This window comes from Panthera tigris, chromosome A2 (assembly GCF_018350195.1).
Source record: "Panthera tigris isolate Pti1 chromosome A2, P.tigris_Pti1_mat1.1, whole genome shotgun sequence".
Lineage (NCBI taxonomy): Eukaryota > Metazoa > Chordata > Mammalia > Carnivora > Felidae > Panthera > Panthera tigris.
The window spans coordinates 161,044,704-161,066,630 of NC_056661.1; the positions used below are offsets into that span (position 1 = coordinate 161,044,704).

The 21,927-nt window shown below is 41.3% G+C and overlaps 1 protein-coding gene across 1 annotated transcript; it reads left to right on the forward strand.

Annotated features, from left to right (window-relative positions):
- Positions 1–944: 944 nt before the first annotated feature.
- LOC102960372 (GTPase IMAP family member 7) lies at positions 945–12,427 on the forward strand. The gene is given in 4 exon segments (XM_042977228.1): positions 945–949; positions 4,933–5,029; positions 10,985–11,267; positions 11,270–12,427. Coding segments are annotated over 4 exon segments (993 nt in total). The 3' UTR covers positions 11,878–12,427.
- Positions 12,428–21,927: the final 9,500 nt, after the last annotated feature.

The following is a 21,927-nucleotide window of genomic DNA, read 5'->3' on the forward strand; positions in this document are numbered from 1 at the left end:
CAGAAACACAAAGGTCATTTGAAATCAAGGGTTGATGTGTTCAAGAGAGTAGTAACATGTAATTTTTGAGTTGTATATTCCACCAGACAGAAAATTCGCTGAGTATCTCCAAGGCAGAGATGTGCAAAAATTCTCTCTGTCCTTAAAGTGTTGTAAAATATCACAGCGGATCATCAAGCACAGCACCACACAGAACAATAGAACACTCCAGTAATCTCTCTTGCCTATTTCTAAGTTTTGGATCATTTTCATAGCGTTCTCTACTTTGTGATCATAAACAGTCTCCAACAAGTATTGTTGATCCTAGAAGATTGTTTTTACTATGCATGGCCTGATTATTTATACAGATGCAGCAAAAATCTTAATTAACTGGAAAAGCCTCCCTGAGTTTGCTTGGGAAATCTAGAGCTTAATCATATTAAGCAACTATCAATTCCAAAGGATAGATGAGTTTTGAATCAGACTTTTCAAAGCCCCTGCCATTCTTCTATCCTAGGAGTAGGAAACCAAGGTCCAAACACTTTCTCCAATAAACTTTGCATGCTGTACCCATAAATCTCAGTGAATTTCCTCTTCCTGGTGTCTCCAAAATTTGCCTGGGTTTCTGGACTACCTGGGAGTGGACTTCCTTATTACCTGAGAGACTGGGATCCTGGAAGCCAGACATCATATTAGTTTTCTTATGAAGGTTTTGGAGAAATTAGCTCCAAATGTAACACCAACAATTGCTCCTTAGCAGTGGTCTGATGGTCTTTGATTAAACAACAGTCACTCTCAGATATCACCCTGTATATATGGCCTTGCTGCAGAATCGATTTTTCCAATGGTATCTTTGTAAACAAGAGGACAGATTTTTATTAAACCTATGCAAATTGTTCTATCATCATGAAAGTGAATGAAACTCAGTAGAAGCATTTGTTTCTGAATTTTGAGGGTAGGTGACGATGAGGTAATGTTTAAAGATGGTTGTTGTGGGTTTACATATACACAGTCTACTAATTCGTTTAAGGAGAAAGAAATAAGGTTTCCACAAATAGCCATACAAGTAGAACATCAAACAGAATGCATCAATATTCCAAACAAATAACCACAATGGCACATCTTGAATCCGTTCACTCAGTCCTATGTCATTACTTCTCACTCTGCTGGATCTTGAGTCAGTCGTCTGATTTCCTGAGGTACATATGCTTCCAGACTGAGAGTCCCAGTAGTCCTGGCTTTGCTCACTGGCAAGAGTCTGAGCATTGAGTCAGTGCTGCCATCTTGGAAACCTGCTCTGAAGAGTCTCTTTGAGGCAACAGTAGTTCAGAGCACGTCCTACAGTTTTTCCCCTGAAGCTCCAAGACTGTGACCCTCTGGTGAAGACACAAATTCTGAGTGGTCACTTTTGACAGATCTTTGGAGAAGCCTTAGGAGGATGCAGAGACCTGTTTGAGAACAAGACTGAATGGTTGTGGTTCATAACTGAATATAACATCGTGGAAGACAGTAAAAGGCTCTTTGGGGGGCATGGTCCTTATTTCGTGAGGGTTTGGTCAATGTTTCCTTTGAGGGATTCAGCCCCAAGTGCACTGTCACACCTAACACCTATATCTCTTTTGTGACATGGCTGCCATTAGCCTGCAAGAGGCAGCTCTTCTTGCACAATTGTGGAGCCAGAAGACAATTTCATTAAAGACATGTGAGAGCAGGGGTGTAGATAATCCAGATCCCTTATCCTGGTAGACAGGTTGTGGAGGTGCTGAGTCTTCCTTTTCATGCAGTGCGCTTTGGGGGTGGAGTGAGTGGGGAGAAATCAGGAAACCTTGAGTGATATCCACTTAAAAGAGATTGTTACAAAGTAGAAGTGACTAGATTTATTTGGTACCAAGAGAGACGGCTCCAGAATCCCTAACCCCCAACATGATGGTATTTGGGGAAAAGGTAAGTGGGTTTCCATGAGTTCATGAATCTGGGATCCTCTTGACGGGATTAGTGCCCTTGTAAGAAGAGATAGCAGAGAGTTGTTTCCTGCCTCATCATGTATGGACATGGTGAGACAGTGCCATTTGCAAATCAGGAAGTGAGCCTTCCCCAGGGAAACAAGTTGGCTGGCACATTGGGCTTAGGCTGCCCAGTCTCCAGAACTGTGAGAAATGAATTCCTGTTGTTCCTGCTCCCAGGCTGTGGTATTATGGTTGTGCAAGCTGATTAAGACAGCATCTCTGATGAGTACGTGAGCCTTAGAGGGGTAATCTATGAGACTAGCATTGAGGGTTGAATTATTACTACTAACTAATACCTATTGATCACTATGGTGTGAGTACCACTTCATGTGTACAAATTTATCTGGTTTCACAATGATCGTCTGAAGTAAGTATTCCATTTTAAAGATTAAGGGAGTGAGTTGCAGAGAGGTTAACTCACCCAAATGTGGCAGGCTGAATGGTGGCCCCTGAAAGATGGCCACACTCTAATCCACAGAGCCTGTGAATGTTACCTTATTCCATAAGCATCTTTGCAGATGTGATTAAGTTAATGACTTTGAGATGGGGAGATTATTCTGGATTATCTGGGTGGGCCCCAGATGTAATCAGAAAGGTCCTTCTAAGGAGAGGCAAGAAGGCAATGTGATGAAAGCAGCAGAGATTGGTGTGATGTGGCCACAAGCCCAGGACAGCTGGCAGCTTCTAGAAGATGTAAGAAGCAAGGGATGGATTCTCTCCTGGAGCCTCCAGAAAGAACCAGCTCTGCAGGACCTTGATTTTATCTCCATAAGACTAATTCCATGCTCTTGTCCTCCATAACTGTAGAAGATGAAGTGTATATTGTTTTAAGGTACTAATGTTTTGGGAATTTGTTATGGAGGCAATAGGAAACGGATCCACTAAGGTTACAAAGACGATATGTAGAAGAAACAGGACAATGGGGGAACGATTCTTTTAAACTACTGTTATTATTTCTGCACTATTTTGATAAGTTGAGCTTTGAGATTATCTAGATCTGAGCATCAGAAAACACCCTGAGCCCCACAAGAAGACTCCTATAGAATTCAAAGAATGTCTCTTAATGACCCCACACCTTTTGAAAATTCATTATATCCACATTTCTGTATGTGTGTGAAATGGAAAGAATCAAAGGAAAACATAAAAAAGGAAGCTGTGGCTTTGTCCACATTTATCTCTCTGCTTCTGACTATGTGGAAGGAGCAAGATCCTGGGCGGAAAGTTCTGTTTCAGGGTTTGCAGGTGGAGACAAGCGGTGGAGAGGCCTGTGGCTCACAGCACAGGTGCAAGTGGAAGGAAGCCCTCAATGATCAGGAGCGTGGCTAAGTGAACAATACAGATATGGGGCTACACTGCTTCTATCCAGAATCTTCTAGAAGGAGATCACTCCTAACTTAGGGCTCAGGATGGGACTGATGGGGGCCACATGTTCCTTTTTGACCAATGATCACAAGGCTGTTACCATTTGAGACCCGCATCTGATTTCTTGTGGCATCCATGGATTCTGTGTCAACTAGTCTCCTGTTCCCTCTAGGGAACTTAACAGCATACCTGAGCATAATACCTGGAGAAGCAATTAGCTGACCATGAAAACATCCAAGGACAAGTTTCACTCAAGGAATATGTAGCTTGAAATGAAACTAGGAAATGGTAGAGATATTTTGAGCAGGAAATATAATTCTAGCTCTCCTCTAGACTTTTATGTATGTAGTCTCATCAAGACCAAGTTCATGGGTATGTGACCTGTGCCGTTGCACAGGGCCCTGTACTTAGAAGGATTTACTGTTCTATTGATGTCATCTTGAAATTCTTAATTTTTTTTGTTTGTTTTTGACAAAGGGCCTGGCATATTCCTTTTGTGCCAGACTTTGCAAATTACATAGCTGGTCCTGGTCTGTGTCTTTATTGCAAGTTGGAAAACAGTTACCTGGGGCCCTCCAAGTCATTAGCACCAATAACTGGTCTAATGATATGGACCAATAATATAGTATTAATACAATAATTTCCAAATCTAGCTGCTTCCCTCCATGGGTTGCCTCCCCATTGGCCACTACTTCCTGCCACATTTAGTTCTCTTAGTACCCACCTTCAAGTGTGAGCATCAAGTAATCCCATGTCTCAATGTAGTGAACAAAAATATATAATCAAAAACATTATAATTTCATGATGATGCAACAGACAATTGGAATAACTGGTCAACCATGAGAGGTTTGACCATCTGCCTATCATCTCAAAGTTTCCAGAGCAAGTTGGAGTGGATGCACTGGCTAAATCTGGGAAAATCTACCTGTGCCTGGGTCTGGGGTAGAGGAAAGTAGGAAGGTTGTAGGGGAAAGTTTGATCTCCACCCCGGGTGCATCTTTTGTTGTCAGGTCATGCATATTTTGGGGCTTGAAAGAACCATATGAAGAAAACCAGAGAAGGTGTATGGTCATTGGAAGACTTTTTCCAGGCCACATCTTCCTTTCTTTCTCTTGGCTCCCAATGGTTTAGACTCTTGGCTTTGTACCTGAAGGCTGGTAAATTTTTAATGAGTAACTTGAGACCTTCATGAAAGACTATCATGAAAACCCATATGATACAATCACTGGGAAGTATCCCAGGCTCTAAATTTGGACACATCTCGCCACCTATTTGAGTTTCTTCTTCCTAGAATCACCCCAGAGTCTCCCACTCCATGCAGGGAAGATGATCCAACACCATGCCTGGCTCTGTGTGCATGATTTGTGTCATGTAATAAGGGCCTTTGGGATCCACCAGTATAACCCCAAACAACAAACATAGGTTTGGAAAATTTGGTGTGATAGCAGGCACATGGAGAAAAAGCTTACACCTTGGTGAAACTAAAGCACTCCTCCAATTATAGGGCAATATTTCTGTCTCTTTAAAGCCAGAGTTCCTTCACTATCTCCACCCAATCTGAGCTTGCTGCCTGAGAGGTTTAAAGGGTGCAAACACCTTTTCCTCACAGTGAAAGCAAAAGCAGCAGCTCAAACAGGTTCTTTGGAGAACAATGGGGAACTCATCAGCTCCTTCAAAAGAAGGTGAGCCTGGCCTCAGAGCAATGGAACGGTGAGGGGCAGCAGGACATAGGGGTGTGCCTGGGTGTGGGTTCTGCTCCTAGAAGGGACTGGGTACTGTTCCAGCAGCCCATCAATGAGGACGCTGCCACAGGGGTCTCGGTAGAAGGTAGGGTGGGACTAAGGATATTGAGTGGCCCATGTCCACATGTCTCCTATTTATCAGGACAATCTTGCTGAACAGCATATCTTCCATCAGTTGCTGTCATGACAGAGTGAGTGCTGCCTGACATCCCATCCATTTCCCTTAGTGGGAAACTAGTGTCCTCAAGGCAGGTCTTTAGAGCTGGAAGGCAATTTAGAGACCAGTCTGTCCCAATCCCTCTTTTTCCTGAAAGAAAATCTGAATCCCAGACAGTGTGTGTGTGGTTTTATCAAATTCCCCGGGATACCCAGGTCACAAATGGCACAGGAAGCCTAGAATTCAGTTGGCTGTGTTCTTTCCAACATGTAAGAGAGAAATGGTGTGATTGACAGTGTAACAGACGAGGTAAGGAAGGGGTGCCATGGGGAGAGAATGAGCTATTCTATAGAAAACAAATGTGCATGAATCCCTTTGGTTGCTTTCCCTAATTCCAGGGTTGCTACCAGTTCACGTTTCTGGACAGAGAGTGAACTACCTCCCCTGGCCTCCCATGATCTATTTCTGATCCAATGTAAACAGAAATGTAGAATCAAGGACCTGAGAAGGAACCAAGAAGGGACCAGAGCGTGCAAGGGTCATGCATGAGTGTAGGGTCAGACATACTTTGCATTGAATCCCTCCTCTGCCCAAAGCCCATTAATGCAGTGACCTTGGGCAACTTCCTCAGCATTTCTGAGCCACATCTATTTCCTCATTTAAAAATTAGAGTGGGGGCACCTATCTGGCTCAGTGGGAAGAGAATGATCGCAGTGTTGTTAGTTCGAGCCCCACGCTGGTTGTAGAGATTAAATAAATAAATTAATTCATACACTTCAAACATTAGAATACTAAAAATTACTAAATTACTATAATACTAAAAATTTTATCACTTTATCAGTAAATATTTACATATGTATGTCTGGGAGATACAGGTCATTAAAATATACCATGATCAGACTTCAAAAAGCAATTAGAATTTTTAAACAATTACCAGGTGTATTCCAATCCCCAGATTATCTCATAGATTTTAAAATTGAAATCAGGGATGCCTGGGTGGCTCAGTTGTTTGAATGTCCGACTTCAGCTCAGGTCATGATCTCACAGCTCATGAGTTCGAGCCTCGTGTCGGTCTCTGTGCTGACAGCTCAGAGCCTGGAGCCTGCCTCTGCTTCTGGGTCTCCCTCCCTCTCTGCCCCTAATCCACTCGCATTCTGTCTCTGTCTCTCTCAAAAATAAATAAGCATTAAAATTTTTTTTAAAAAATAAAATTGAAATCAGCTCCAAATACGGTTCATAAATTGCAATTCTTTCATATCTCTTAAGTTTAATTTGATAAATAAGTTTTCACCTTCCTGTTTCTTTTTGTCAAATGTTTCTGTTTAAGAAACGGTTGGTCCTTTGTCCAAGATAATTGGACAGTGTATATTTTGCTTGTTAAATCCTCAACATTTCCTATGACATGTTCTTCTAGTTTCAGTGTTTTGTATAAATTTAAATTTAAGGAGAGGCTTGATCAAATTAAGGCTTGCCTGGTTAGTTGGGTGGCAATATTTCATAGGTGCAGTTGTAAACTTCCATCAGAAGACACCTTATATTTTCTTCTGTCTCTTTCTGTAATGTAGCAGACAGTAATGATAGCCTAGAGTAATTTTGTTTCATTAACGGTCGCAAATTATAATTCTATCATTTCTCTTCTTTTATTGGATGGCATGATCCTATAAAAGAAACTTCCCCTGAATCATAGTTTCATTTCCATAAGGTGTAGTTATTAAGACAAAAGGAATGCTTGATTCTTTTTTGCCTGTGTTCAGACTGATGACATCATTTCCTAGCATACCCCAAAGAGAACACTTCACTTCTTTTTTGATGATGGTATTGTTATGAATTCATGAACTTCAACATATTTGATGAATTTTAATCCATTGAAATTATTATTCTCATTGATACTCAAATTACCTCATCTCTGTCCAGTCAGCCTTCTTCAAGTTGGCTCTGTAGTCCTTTCGGTAACATCCAAACTTTTTTTTTGGAAGTAATCTCTGCACCCAATGTGGGGCTAGAACTCATGAACGTGGGATCAAGAGATGCATGCTGTATTGACAGAGCTAGCCAGGTGTCCCACGGTCTGAGTAGTTTTTGATAGCATCCTCACTTTTTAGTGTGACTAGGATAGTCTAGGATCCACTTGCACATTTCTTGGCCCAGAAATGGAATCGGTACCTTCTCCTAAGAGTCCTAATGTTTTTGGTGGGAAATGGCATTTGAAGGGCACAGTATGGGCACTAAGGGTGCTCATTGCCACTGGGCTTGTCCTTGGGCTTCAAAACTACACATGTGCACAAAAAGCTAAGAATAGGACAGGATTCCTGAAAGCAATTTAAGATTTTCTTGATGTTTTTTCCCCCTATTTGGCCTTACACTGTATCCCATTAGGACAATAGCCAATGAAGCAACTGCATTTTCAAGTTTCTTGGACCAATTCTTTGTGTGGTTTGTCTATTACAGAAAATACTATGTATTTCATTTGCTTTTGATTTTTACTAGTTCTCTTAAAATATAGTTTTTGTTGTATAATTATGTAATCTATTTACAGATGTTCCTCACTATCCACAAGCAGAACGTTCCTATGAAATCTTTTATGAAACAAAATGACATAAAGCAGAGCAGCAATTACCATCAATGTACATGGAAAAAGGGTGTGCATTCCCAGATCTCCCCCAAATAACCTCCCTTATGTGTTTCTGATACTTTTAGACACAACTTGTTAACAGATGCACAAATTCAATTGAGAGAAAGCCCACGTGCTCATCTGGCTCACAGCTCTGGTGGCTGGATGGTGAACCCCTGTGTGAGGTTCCCGGGGAAGGTGATTGGCAGCTGGCATGGACGACGGTCCACTCGGCCTCTCTGTTAGCTCAACTGGCTGTGAAACAAATGCGGAACACTGTATTCATGTTCAGCTTTTTTTTTGTACAAATGAAAACTCCTCTTTGAATGTTTTTCAGCCAGCAACAGCAGGTACACATGTAGGTCTTTCATAAAGGAAAAGAGCTGTAATTCGAACTCTCAAAAAAAGGAAGTACATGCTTTCAAGACAAATCTATGAAATCGAAGTATACTCAAAGTAGTTTCCAGCTTCTACCCTGTCCCGGCCTTATTCCTCCCATCCCTCTGTCAGTAACTTCTTTGGTGACAGTTCAGATGATCTGCCATTTCTTTACCATGTGCATGAAATATATGTTGCACTTTGTACCTACAGTTCATGTTCCTCCCCATTAGAGAAATGACAGTAAAGTAAATATTTTCTTCACTTTGCCTTTTTTTTTTTTTTTTTTTTTTTTTGCTTAATGAAATATCCTGGGGATCTCTCCTTCCCAGCATAGAGAGGTATTTCTTATTCCTTTCTACAGTTAGATAGTACATCGCTGTGTGTATGTACCTTGGTTTATTCAATCAGACCCCTACTAGTGGGCATTTGGTAGATTTTTGGTCTTTGATTATTACAAATAGTGACGCAGAGAATAAAATATGCCTAATCTTTTCCTGTGTTTTTGTCAGTGTAGCTCTGGGATAAAAGGAAGGGGAACTTCTTCCTATACCCTTCAAGGTCTTCCAGCTGCACTAAGAGTTACATTCACTTGAGGCAGATTAACAAGAGAGAAAAAAAAAAGCAGTGTGCACAGATGCTCAGTAATGAAACTAAAACCAAGAGAAATGACCAAGGCAGGAAGTTTTTATACTTTTTAGGCAAAGAGATGATGGATCTGTGAGGGATTGACAAAACATGGAAAACTTAACTTTGGGAGCATCTGTTAGGGAGGAATTCTAAAGAGACTTTGGGCTGGGGTAGTAAATTAGTAGAAAGTAGTGGGCTGTTTATACAGTCTTCTTGGCTCTAAATCTCCCATCCCTGGTCATGAGAGTGTCTCTTTACCTCCTGGGACAGGAAGGGCACCTTTTACACGGGAGATTTGTTTCCTGCTTGCAGGGGGACAGAAGAGGGTCTTAGTAATCTTCCCACACAGGCTGTATCTTAAGTTACTTTTATATGAAATAGTCAGTATGTCAAAGTTGCACTTTTAGGGGTGACCTGCCCTTGACCACTACAGGCATAAATCCTAAAATTGGGACTCACAATCCAAGAATAAATGTATATGTGATTTGTATGATATTGCTAATTTCTCCCCTGTAGGTTTTAGACTGTTTTTCTATTCTCATTAGCCACGGAGAAGAGAACCTGTTTCCTCTAAACATTTACCGACTGATTATAGCAGCAAATTTTTGCACTTTTGCCAAATCTGTAAGTGGAGAAATAGTATCTCAGTGTAATTTTAATTTGTTATATTTAGTTTTTTTCTTTTCCTACATTGGGTTTATATTTCTCTACTTTGAGTGTTCATATATTTTTACATAGTTGAGGAGACTTGACATTTCTTTTTTTTCTTTGAACTGTTTATTCATACGTCTTGCTCCATTTTCCATCGAGGTGTTGGATATTTGTCTCTCTACTTTTAGGTATTCTTTGTATAAGAGGAGAATTAACCCTCTTTGATATAGTCTGACATTCGTATTTTAATTGTCTGTGATGTTCGTTGTCTCCCATTGTCTTTTAGGTCTTTATGTAGTCAGATGTATGAATCCTTTTCCTTACAATCTTTCAAATCTTAGAAAGAGTTGCCCCACCCCTAGGTTACAAAGGATTGGTCTGAGTTTCGTCTATTATTTATGTGGATTGATTTTTAGTGTTATATTTCTAATGTATTTAGCATGTGAATGGCATGAAGATGTGGGTGCAGTTTTGTCTTTTTCTGTGTGGTTTTGTACTTATCCCAATGCTGGTTATTCGTCCATCTTTCTCCCCATTGCTGTGAGACGCTGCCTTACAGACGATAAATGTAACACGATACAATTGAACTGGTTACTCATGAATATAGTAGACCAATTTGGTCTATTTCTGAATTGTCTGTTTTTGTTTTCCGTTTGTCTCTGTTCACACACACATCATACTGCCTTAATTATAGGGGCTAAAATATTTTACTATCTGGTACAGCTGGTCCTCCCTCATCGTTCTTCTCTTTGTTGACTCTACAGGCTAATTTGTTTCTTCATTCATCCAAATGAACTTAATAGTCAACTATTTTAGCTGCAGAGAAAAAAATGGTGACAAATTTTTTAAAATTTATATTTCTATATAAACACGTTGAAGAAGTATCTATTAAAACAGTATTGAATTTGGGGAAATGTCTGTCCTGTATGAAGGTATTTTTCTTCTTAAATCTACTAACGCAGATGTGTTGTTACAATCCATTTTCTCATATTGAACCACCCTAGTGTTTCTGAAATAAATCACATTTAATTGTGGGGTATTACACTTAAGTGTCTGACAATTTATTTGGGATTTTTGTATTAGTATTCGCAAAGGAGACATGTCTGTAGCTTTATTTATTGGTGAAATCTTTGTTAACCTTTGGGATCAATATCACACTTGTGTCATAGAAAAAATTGGAAAGGTTTCCTTCTGTTTTAAGTCATCAGGAACAGTTTAAGAAAGGTTAAGTGAGATCCCCATGAAACCATCTGGATCTGGTACTCTTTTGTAGGGGAACTCTTTAACTACTTTGTTGTTTTTCCACGGTAATTGAATTGTCTCATCTTTCTGTCTTTATGGGATGTACATGGATAGTAGACTACTGCAGGATTTCAGAGAGGAACACATAGGTCATAAGAGCGAGGTGGTGCTTTCCACTTACCTTCTTTGACTCTTTTTGTTCTCCTTCCTTTCCTTTACACCACAGAGACTCCTGGCAGTGACATTGGTGGACCCTCAGGACAACACTCTGAGGATTGTTTTGGTGGGCAAAACTGGAAGTGGGAAGAGCGCAACGGCCAACACCATCCTGGGGAGTAGAGTCTTTGAGTCTAGAGTTGCTCCCCATGCTGTCATCTCCAGGTGTCAAAAAGCATGCAAGGAATGGAAGGGGAGGAAACTTGTTGTTGTTGACACCCCAGGGCTCTTTGACAACAAGGAGATGCTGGATACCACATGCGGGGAATTCAGCCGGTGTGTCCTCTACTCCTGCCTGGGCCCCACGCCATCGTCTTGGTCCTCCCAGTGGGCCGCTACACGGAGGAAGACCAGACGACCGTGGCATTGATCAAGGCTGTGTTTGGGAAGCCAGCCTTGAAGCACATGATCGTGTTGTTCACTCGCAAAGATAACTTGGAGGAGAAGAGCCTGAGTGACTTCTTGGCAGATTCAGATGTGAAGCTAAGAAACATCATCAGCGAGTGTGGGAACTGCTACTGTGCCTTCAACAACAGAGCCTCAGAGGCCGAGAAGGAAGCTCAAGTGCAGGAGCTGGTGGAGCTGATAGAGAAGATGGTGCAGAGCAACGGAGGGGATTACTTTACTGATGCCATTTACGAGGACACAGAGAAGAGGCTGAAGCAACGGGAAGAAGACCTGAAGAAGATCTACACCGATCAATTAAATAATGAAATTCAACTAGTAGAAAAGGAATATGCTCATAAATCACAGGAAGAACGGGAGGAAAAAATAAAATGGCTAAAGATGAAGTATGCTGAACAAATAAAAAATATCGGGGAAGAAGCTGAGTTGGGATTATTTAGAGATGGTTCAAATGGGATTATGAACGTGCTTTCAAAAATATGGGATATGTTTTGGTAGTAAAGACCATTTCGTTTTTTCTTTTGAATTTATGATGATTTGCGATAGTGGTAGATTGTAGTTTCCATAGATAGCTGTGACAGTAGCTTCTACTTATTCTTCCTATAACCTGACCCTGTTACTCCTGCCACTGACTTGTGGGGCCTGTGTCCTCTACCTTGGAACTGAGCAGATCTGGGACTGTTTCAATTAATAGCAGATGGTTGAAGCAACACCTTGTGACTCTAAGGTTACATATGGGCAATGCTTCCTTGCCCTGTTGGAGTTCTTACCCTTGGAACTTGACTGTCATGTTGTGAGAAAGCCCAGGCTGTCTCTTGAGAGGCCCCCATGCCAGGGCCTGAAGTCGCTGGCCCACTTCCCAGCTCACCTTTCATTTGTGACTCAGATCAACTTGCCCGCCATGCAAATGAGGCAACACAGAAGCGGGCCTTCCAGCTGCCCTGCCATCTCAGGCGAAGTTGCAGAAAGCAAAGATGATCCATTCCCACTGAGTCCTGCCCAAATGGCAGCTTTATGAGAACAAATAAATGATGGTTTTTGTTTTTAACCACTGAGCTTCAGAATGGTTTGTTATGCAGCGAGAACTAACTAGAATGAAGCCTCTTCCCAGCCCTCAGTCCCCACCGCCCCCCCCCTTGCCACCTGTCCCTCTTCACACAAAGTTGGCATAATCAGGCAATGGCATATAGAGTTCAAAGACTCAGGAAAATTCAAATCAGAAATCCTGCACATGTTAAGTGTCTGAACCACTGGTTACATGCGTCGTTGCACCGCATGGCCACAAGTACTATGTTAGGGAGGTATCGGGTTTCTCTGGAAAGATTGTTCTGTGGTTCATGGAGATCTGAAAGTCACAGGATTCTCTTACTGTGTTTCTCTCTTTTCTTTTTTAGGGACCATCCTAACTTAAAATGTCTCCACTTGTATCTGAAAAATCCCATCTGGGCCACATAGTCTTCATTTGCCTCTGCAGAATCACACTTCACCCTAGCTCTTTGCCCCCTGAGGCTGATCTAGTTGCACTACATCGGTGGGATCTCTTGCTCTCTGACTTCTGCCTGGCTGGCCAATGGGAAGTCCAAGTCAGAGGCCCTGTGGAAGTAGAAAAGCAAGGTTGGGGTGTCCATTCCCCCACCTCTATCTCTGCAGGGCCATCTCTGACTAACTGCAACCCTACGCCAAAGGTCACAGCTCCTACCTTGGTGGCCTTTCCATCCAACTCTTCTGCATTCCAGTCTTTGCTCACCCCTTCAGGTGGGACTCAATTTTCTTATCGATACTATCAATGTCCCTGTGTTTTCCACATTCCCTGTGTCCACAGTGTGTAAAAGGCCCCTTCTCTAAACTTTCTCCAAGTACCTAATGAGAGCAAACTATCTTTTTCCCATGAGAACCTGATTGATAAATCTTATGGTACCCAGTTCTCTTTCAGAGCATCTTTATTGTTGTTGATGGTTTTACATTCCCTCTAGTGCTTGTTTTCTGACACCAGAAAATCTCTTCTTACCCTTCCGTGCTGTGACATTTGCAGTAAGTAGATGAAAGGTTCTGTCTTGCTAAAATAATAGAGAAATTTCAAAGTTAGATGGGTGACTGTCAGTCACTCACAAGGATCGCAGACATCCAAAATCCAAATTATTAGAATTTTTATTTGTCCTTTGTTTTGTCTGTGAACATGACTGAGAGTATTTACCATATCAGTGACTTTTCGGGAGACAGATTAGAGATTAAGTCTGGAAAATTTAAGATTCTAAATACACGCTCTTTCTAAGATTCATCACCAGTACTCAGAACGCAGTAAAAGCAACACGGAAGAAAAATCCTCTCATGAGAAAACATGTGTCAAATGACAAAGTGAGACCAAAGTACTCTTTGCCATCATGCAGTTCTTATGTTCAAAAGTACTTCCTTGTAAATGACTCATCTGTGTGATGGTATCTCTAGAGAGCAAAGTATTCCTGCCCTGTCCTTTTTCATTTCAGAGTCGTTTAAAAGATGTTTTCCCCAGAGATATGTAGAAGCATTTTAATACAATTAACCTGTGTTCAGGCCATTGGCATGTGCAGCTTACATGGGCCGATTTCTTTTCTCCCAACCTTAGATTCTTTTTTGGAAGGTAAGAGATAACCAGAGAAAAAACGAGTAAATCAAATAAATCATTATCTCTTCACTTGACAATCGAAATATTGTTCATCACTTCTCTTAACATATTTTATATTCCAGTTTTCTCTGAATGTGGTTCTATTTCAGTGCTGAAGACTGTGGAATTTGCAGCGTTTAATGTGTGCATGATCCCTGTTGTTGAAATATGTGATAGTCATGACTCATGATGGGGAATTTACATTAGGATTTATAGAGGAAGACCTGAGGAAACATTTAAGGTATGAAGTCTTCTGTGAAGGATGTGTAGGATGTGTCCATGTGGGTGATGGGTACAATGGTCATGTTTCTATTCAGAAAGAGGAAAGTTCAGGGTGACAGGTAAGATTTTCAGGGGAAGGATCGATTCAGGGGCAACAGCGTTCAGTTAAGTTTGTGACAAGTTCAATATCAGATGTCAAAGTTAGGGTCCAATGTAAATGACCTGCATTAACTTGAAATATGGGTCAGAAGGCTATATGAAAGGCTCGGGGTAACATAAATATCTCCCTTAATATCAGTTGAATCTTTACTAATTGCCAATAGCCCGCAGTCCTAAACTATATGCTAGAAGATCCATATAGGATGTCCAAAGGAAGAAGCAAGAACCAGTTTTGTGAGGTTTAGTCCTTCAACTAATTTGATAGATATTTGAAGGGGTCAAGAGGGAAGGACCTTTTCTGTTAGGTTTTAGCATTTAAGTAATCTCTACACCCAACATGGGGCTTCAACTCATGACCAAGAGATCAAGGGTCGCATGCTCTTCCAAATGATCCAGCCAGGCATCCCAAGAGGAAAGGACTTTTTAAACGAGAACATTTAATTTATAGGGACAATGACAAATTAGTATTGGTCAATTCTTGGAGTCCATCTGTGGCAGAATCGTCTCCCCAGGGCAGAAGGTGGCCCAGGTGTAACCGTATGACTATACAAGGGGGGCCCCACAAGGAGTTGTCTTTGCGTGCCATGTCCAGAGAGATGGAGGTTCTCTCTCTCCTGAAACCTAGTGAGGCAGCCTCTGGAGTTTGATACTGCCAGAGGGGTGTGGACGGTGTACATTAAGAGACTTGTTGTGTGTCCTTCGGAGTTTGGCTCTGCTGTCTGGTGGTCATGGGATACATGAAGGCTGTTGCTTTGCTCTGTGGAGGGAGCAGAGTACACATGGTGGTGGAGGTCTTGGACGCAGTCAGAACTTTCACTAACAGGGGGGCAAAAGTATGTGTTCTTCATATATCAAATGGGGCCACATGGGAGGGAGGCACCCAAAGCCAGTTTGAAGGGGACTTGCCCAGGGGCCCAGCAGGGATCCCAGCAGCTTGTATGTGCATCAGAGTTCTGGAAGTCCAGCACTAGGAACAGATGTTGAAGCAAGCGATGGGAGAGGAGAGAGTGGCCTTCTGTTGGGCTTATGATTTCAGATTCCCAGAGGAGACTCTGAAGGCTATTAACAGTGTTCCATGGGGAAAAGAGCCACTAAGAATACTGCCTCTGTCCCCCCACCAGGGCCAGACTACACTTGACTCATCTTCAGTGTTTCTGCCTCTTCTCCTCCAGGCCATGAAGAATCAGAGCCAAGGCAAGGGCAGGAGGAGAATGGCAGCGTGGGGAGAGCTCTAAGCAGCCCTGTCTACACTGCAGGTTCTTCTCTGGGAGCAGGCACATGCCAAGGATGCCAGGGACAGTAGAAGATTTACCCTTCAGTAATATTTTTTAAAAAGTTTTTGTAATTTTATTTATTTTGTAAGTTTACAAAATTTATTGTCAATAAATTGTCAAGTTAGCTAACATACAGTGTATACAGTGTCCTCTTGGTTTTGGGGGCAGATTCCTATGATTCATCACTTACATACAGCATCCAGTGCTCATCCCAACAAGTGCCCTCCTCAATTCCCATCACCCATTTTCCCCCCTCCCCCACCCCCTATCATCCCTCAGTTCGTTCTCTGTATTTAAGAGTCTCTTATGGTTTGCCTCCCTCTCTGGTTGAAATTATTTCTTCCCTTCCCTTCCCCCATGGTCTTTTGTTAAGTTTCCTAAGCTCCACATATGAGTGAAAACATATGACATCTGTCTTTCTCTGACTGACTTATTTCACTTAGCATAATACCCTCCAGTTCCATCCATGTTGTTACAAAAGGCAGGATTTCATTCTTTCTCATTGCCAAGTAGTATTCCATTGTATATATAAACCACATCTTTATCCATTCTTCCGTTGATGGACATTTGGGCTGTTTCCATAATTTGGCTATTGTTGAAAGTGCTACTATAAATATTGGGGTACATGTTCCCCTGTGAATCAGCCCTCCTGTATCCTTTGGATAAATTCTTAGTAGTGTTATTGCTGGGTTGTAGGGATGTTCCATTTTAATTTTTTGAGGAACCTCCATAATGTTTTCCAGAGTGGCTGCACCAGTTTGCATTCCCACCAACAGTCAAGAGAGTTACCGTTTCTCCTCATCCTCGCCAACATCTTTTGTTTCCTGAGTTGTTAATTTTAGCCACTCTGGCCGGTGTAAGGTGGTATCTCCATGTGGTTTTGATTTGTATTTCCCTGATGATGAGTGTCGTTGAACATCTTTTCATGTCTCTGTTGGCCATTTGGATGTCTTTTTTGGAAAAGTGTCTATTCATGTTGTCTGCCCATTTCTTCACTGGGCTATTTGTTTTTTGGGTGTTGAGGTGGGTAAGTTTTTTATAGATTTTGGATACTAACCCTTTATTTGATATGTCACTTTTAAATATATTCTCCCATTGCATTGGTTGCCTTTTTGTTTTGTTGATTGTTTCCTTTGCAGTGCAGAAGGTTTTTATCTTGATGAGGTCCCAAGAGTTCATTTTTTCTTTTATTTCCCTTGCCTTCGGAGACGGGTCGAGCAAGAAATTGCTGGGGCTCAGGTCAAAGAGGTTATGGCCTGTTTTCTCCTCTAGGGTTTTAATGGTTTTCTCTCTCACATTTAGGTCTTTCATCAATTTTGAGTTTAATTTTGTGTATGGTGTAAGAAAGTAGTCTGTTGCTTCATTATTGGTATATAGAAAGGCAACTGATTTCTGTACATTGGTTTCGTATCCTGTGACTTTGCTGAATTCATGTATCAGTTCTAGAAGCTTTTTGGTGGAGTCTTTCAGGTTTTCCATGTAGAGTATCATGTCATCTGCGGAAAGTGAAAGTTTGACTTCTTGGCCAATTTGGATGCCTTTTATTTCATTTTGTTGTCTGCTTGATGAGGCTAGGACTTCCGACATGATGTTAAACAACAGCCATGAGAGTGGACATCCCTGCCATGTTCCTGATGTTGGGGGAAAGCTCTTACTTTGTTTCCATGAGGATGGTATTAGCTGTGGGCTTTTAATATATGGCTCTTATGAAGTTAAGGTAGGTTCCTTCTATCCCGACTTTCTTGAGGGCTTTTATTAAGAAAGGATGCTATATTTTGTCAAATGCTTTTTCTGCATCTATTGACAGAATCATATGGTTCTTATCCTTTCTTCTATTAATGTGATGTATCACATTAATTGATTTGAGAATATTGAACCAGCCATGCAGCCCAGAAATGAATCCCACTTAATCGTGGTGAATAATTCTTTTGAGATACTGTTGAATTAGATTTGCTAGTATTTTGTTAGGAATTTTTGCATTCATGTTAACCAGGGATATTGGTCTGTAATTCTCCTTTTTAGTGGGGTCTCTGTCTGGTTTGGGAATCAAGGTAATGGTGGCTTCACAGAATGAGTCCGGAAGCTTTCTTCCATGTCTATTTTTTGGAACAGCTTGAGAAGGATAAGTATTAACTCTGTTTTAAATGTCTGGTAGAATTCCCCTAGGAAGCCATGTGGCCCAGGACTCTTCTCTGTTGTTTGATTTTTGATAAGTGATTCACTTTCTTCACTCGTTATGGGTGTGTTCAAATTTTCTATTTCTTCCTGTTTGAGTTTTGGTAGCATGTGGGTGTCTAGAAATTTGTCCATTTCCTCCAGGTTGTCCAGTTTGTTGGCATGTAATTTTTCATAGTATTCCCTGAAAATTGTATTTCTGTGATGTTGGTTGTGATCTGTTCACTTTTATTTGTGATTTTTATCTATTTGGGTCCTCTCTCTTTTCTTTTTGAGAAGCCCTACTAGGGGTTTATCAATCTTGTTTGTGTTTTCCAGAAAAGAAAAAAACTAGCTATTAGATTCATTGATCTGTTCTACTGTATTCTTTTGGCGGGGGGAGGGTGTTCTATATTTTTTATTTCTGCTCTTATTTCTCTTCTTCTGCTGTTCTGCTGGCTTTGGGGTTTCTTTGCTGTTCTGCTTCTACTTTCTTTAGGTGTGCTATTAGATTTTGTATTTGGGATTTTTCTTATTTCTTGAGATAGGCCTGGATTGCAATGTATTTTCCTCTTAGAACTGCCTTTGCTGCATCCCAAGGATTCGGACTGTCATGTTTTCATTTTCAGTTGCTTCCATATACGTTTTAATTTCTTCTTTAATTGCCTGGTTGACCCATTCATTCATTAGTAGGATGTTCTTTAACCTCCATGCATTTGGAGCCTTTCCAAATTTTTTCTTGTGGTTGACTTCAAGTTTCATAGCATTGTTGTCTGAAAATATGCACGGTATGATCTCGGTTCTTTTATTTTTGTTGAAGGCTGTTTTGTGACCTAGGATGTGATCTATTTTGGAGAATGTTCCATGTGCACTCGAAAAGAATTCTGCTGCTTTTGGATGAAAAGTTCTGGATATATCTGTCAAGTCCATCTGGTCCACTGTATCATTCAAAGCCATCGTTTCTTCATTGATTTTTTTTGCCCAGACGATCTGTCCATTGTTGTAAGTGGAGAATTAAAGTTTCCTCCAATTACAGTATTTCTATCGATAAGATCACTTATGTTTGTGATTAACTGATTTATGTATTTGGGTGCAATCAAGTTGGGAGCATAAACATTTACAATTGTTAGCTCTTCTTGATGTATAGACCCTGTAATTATGATATATTGCCCTTCTTCAGGTCTTGTTACAGCCTTTAGATTAATATCTAGTTCGTGTGATATAAGTATGGCTACCCCAGCTTTCTTTTGACTTCCAGTAGTATGATAGATGGTTCTCCATCCCCTCACTTTCAATGTGAAAGTGTCCTCAGGTCTAAAATGGACCTCTTGTAGACAGCATATAGATGGATCTTGTTTTTTTTTTTTTTATCCATTCTGATATGTTATGTGTTTGGGGCATTTAGTCCATTTACCTTCAGAGTGATTATTGAAAGATATGGATTTAGTGTCATTGTGTTACCTGTAGGTTTCATGCTTGTGGTGATGTCTCTGGTCCTTTGTAGTCTTTGCAGCATTCCACTCACAGAGTCCCCCTAAGGATCTCTTGCAGAACTTGTTTAGTGTTCATCAGTTCCTTCAGGTTTTGTTTGTCTGGGAAAGCATTTATCTTTCCTTCTATCCTGAATGACAGCTTTGCTGGATAAAGGATTCTTGGCTGCATATTTTTCCTATTCAGCACATTGAATATTTCCCGCCACTCCTTTCTTGCCTGCCAAGTTTCAGTGGATAGGTCTGCTACTACCCTTATGTGTCTACTATTGTAAGTTAAGGCCTGTTTGTCCCTGGATGCTTTCAGAATTTTCTCCTTATCTTTGTATTTTGCCAGTTTCATTATGATATTCTGTGGAGAAGATCTATTCCTGTTAAATCTGAAAGGAGTTCTCTTTGTCTCCTGGATTTGGATGTCCATTTCCTTCCCCAGATAAGGGAAGTTCACAGCTATAATTTGTTCAAGTAAACCTTCTTCCCTTTTTCTCTCTCTTTTCTTCTCCTTCTTCTGGAACTCTTATGATATGAATATTATTATGCTTCATTGAATCTCCTCGTTCTCTATTTCTGCCCTCAGGGTCTAGTATGTTCTTATCTCTCTTTTTCTTGGCTTCATCATTTTCCATAATTGTGTCTTCTATTTCACTTAATCTACCCTTTGCCTCCTTCATCCTTACTGTCACTGCATCTAGTTCATTTTGCACCTCATTTACAGCATTTCTTAATTCGTTGTGACTATTTCTTAGTTCCTTGATCTCTGTGGCAGTAGATTCTCTTCTGTCTTCTATGCTTCTTTCAAGCCCAGTAATATGACTATTATTCTAAATTCTTGCTCAGTTATGTTGCTTATATCTGTTTTGAGCAATTCTCTAGCTGTCATTTCCTCCTGGAATTTCTTTTGAGGAGAATTCTTCCGTTTCATCATTTTGCCTAGTTTTCTGTCCCTTATGTGTTTTAATAGCTTCTTATGGGACTTGCTCCTGTGGGGACTATTATATTAAAACAGGGGGTCATAATGTTGTCCAGGGCCTGGCCCTTCAAGAGGTATTTCTGGAGTGTGTTTTGTGCTCTCTGTTGCTGAGACTCTGATTACTTTATCTCCGTATTCCTAGTGGTGGTTTGGACCTTCCACCAGGAGTGCTTTGATTTGTTTGTTGAAGTATCCCTGGAAAAAAAATTTTTAATGGGGGTGGTGGTGGTGGAAGAGGCCTTATCCCATACAAAGAGAGAAATGACAGGGGCAGGGAAAAGGAAAAGAAAAAAAAATTGACCAAACAGAGATCAGAGAAACTTTATGGCTTAGTCTATAGAGAGAGAGAGAGAGGAAAATAAAGGAGATACAGAAGAGGCATAAAGAGAATAGATTAAAAATATCTGCTTAAACAAACCAACAACCAGAATAACCAGACTAGAGAAGGGAAGAAATAAGAGGAAGAAGAAGAAGAAAGAAGAAAAATGACAGAAGAAGAAGAAGAAATATATATGTATATATATATATACATAAAATAAAAATTGACCAAGAATCAAATCAGAGAATGCAAAACTACTGGACCAATATCTGATGGTGCCTTGTAACCAGTGCCTGTGCTGGTCTGGAGGAGGGACTGTCTGGTTCAGTCAGTGTTGAGTCTTGCTCTGTTAGACACACAGTTACCAGGTGCAGAGGGGCATGCTTTGGTGTGAGCAGGTCCACCTCCACTGTGGATCCATTGTCCGTTCCCTGAAGCCCCACCTTGTTGGTGATGGGGAGTAAAATGGTGGCACCCCAGTCTCTCCTCCCCAGACCAGGCATCCTAGACCACTCTGTTCAGGTCGTCCTCACAGTGCCAAAGGAGCACGAGTGGGCAGTCTGTTCTGCTTCAGGATCCTGGGTCTCCCAGGCAGTCGGCTGGGATTCAAACCCCAATGTCTTAAAGGATCCTGCTCCACGTGCCCCAGTTCTGGCGTACTGTCACTCCAGGGTATGGTCACAAAGGGCCTCTGGGTGGCGGGGGGTCCTGCAGTGTCCTTTGTCCTTGGAATGGCTATTTGCCTTCTTCCCACAGCACTCAGGGAGGGGATTGCTCTCTCCAACTGTGCCTGGGAGCTGGCTACAGAGCTTGGGCTGGCTCCCCTCCTCCCCAGGTACACAAAGAGGCCGGAGAAAGCCCTGCAGTTAAAAATTGGTACATTCTCCATTTTTTCTGTTCCCCAACCCATGTTTTTTCTCTTGTCCAAATACAACCTTCCACTTCTGCAACCTCTCTTTCGCTTTCTTTTGTCTTTCTGCAAAAGGGGATCCCTCCCCTCCGTTCCTACGCTGCCTTTTTTTTATCTCTCCCAGTTTGAAATCATGCATCTATGGCCCATCACACTGTCCCCATGCGCCCCTGGAGATGTTTCTGTCACTCTGTAGCCTGGATTCCTGGAATTTCAAGCCTTCTTGCCTCAATACTTCTGTGTTTGAGGGACGAGGGAACTTCAGATTCCCTTACTTCTCTGCCATGTTAACTCCTTCTGAAAATTTTTTCAAGTGTTTATTTATTTGCATGAGAGAGAGAGATCATGAGCAGGGGCAGGGCAGAGAGAGGGAGACACAGAATCTGAAGCAGTCTCCAGGCTCCAAACT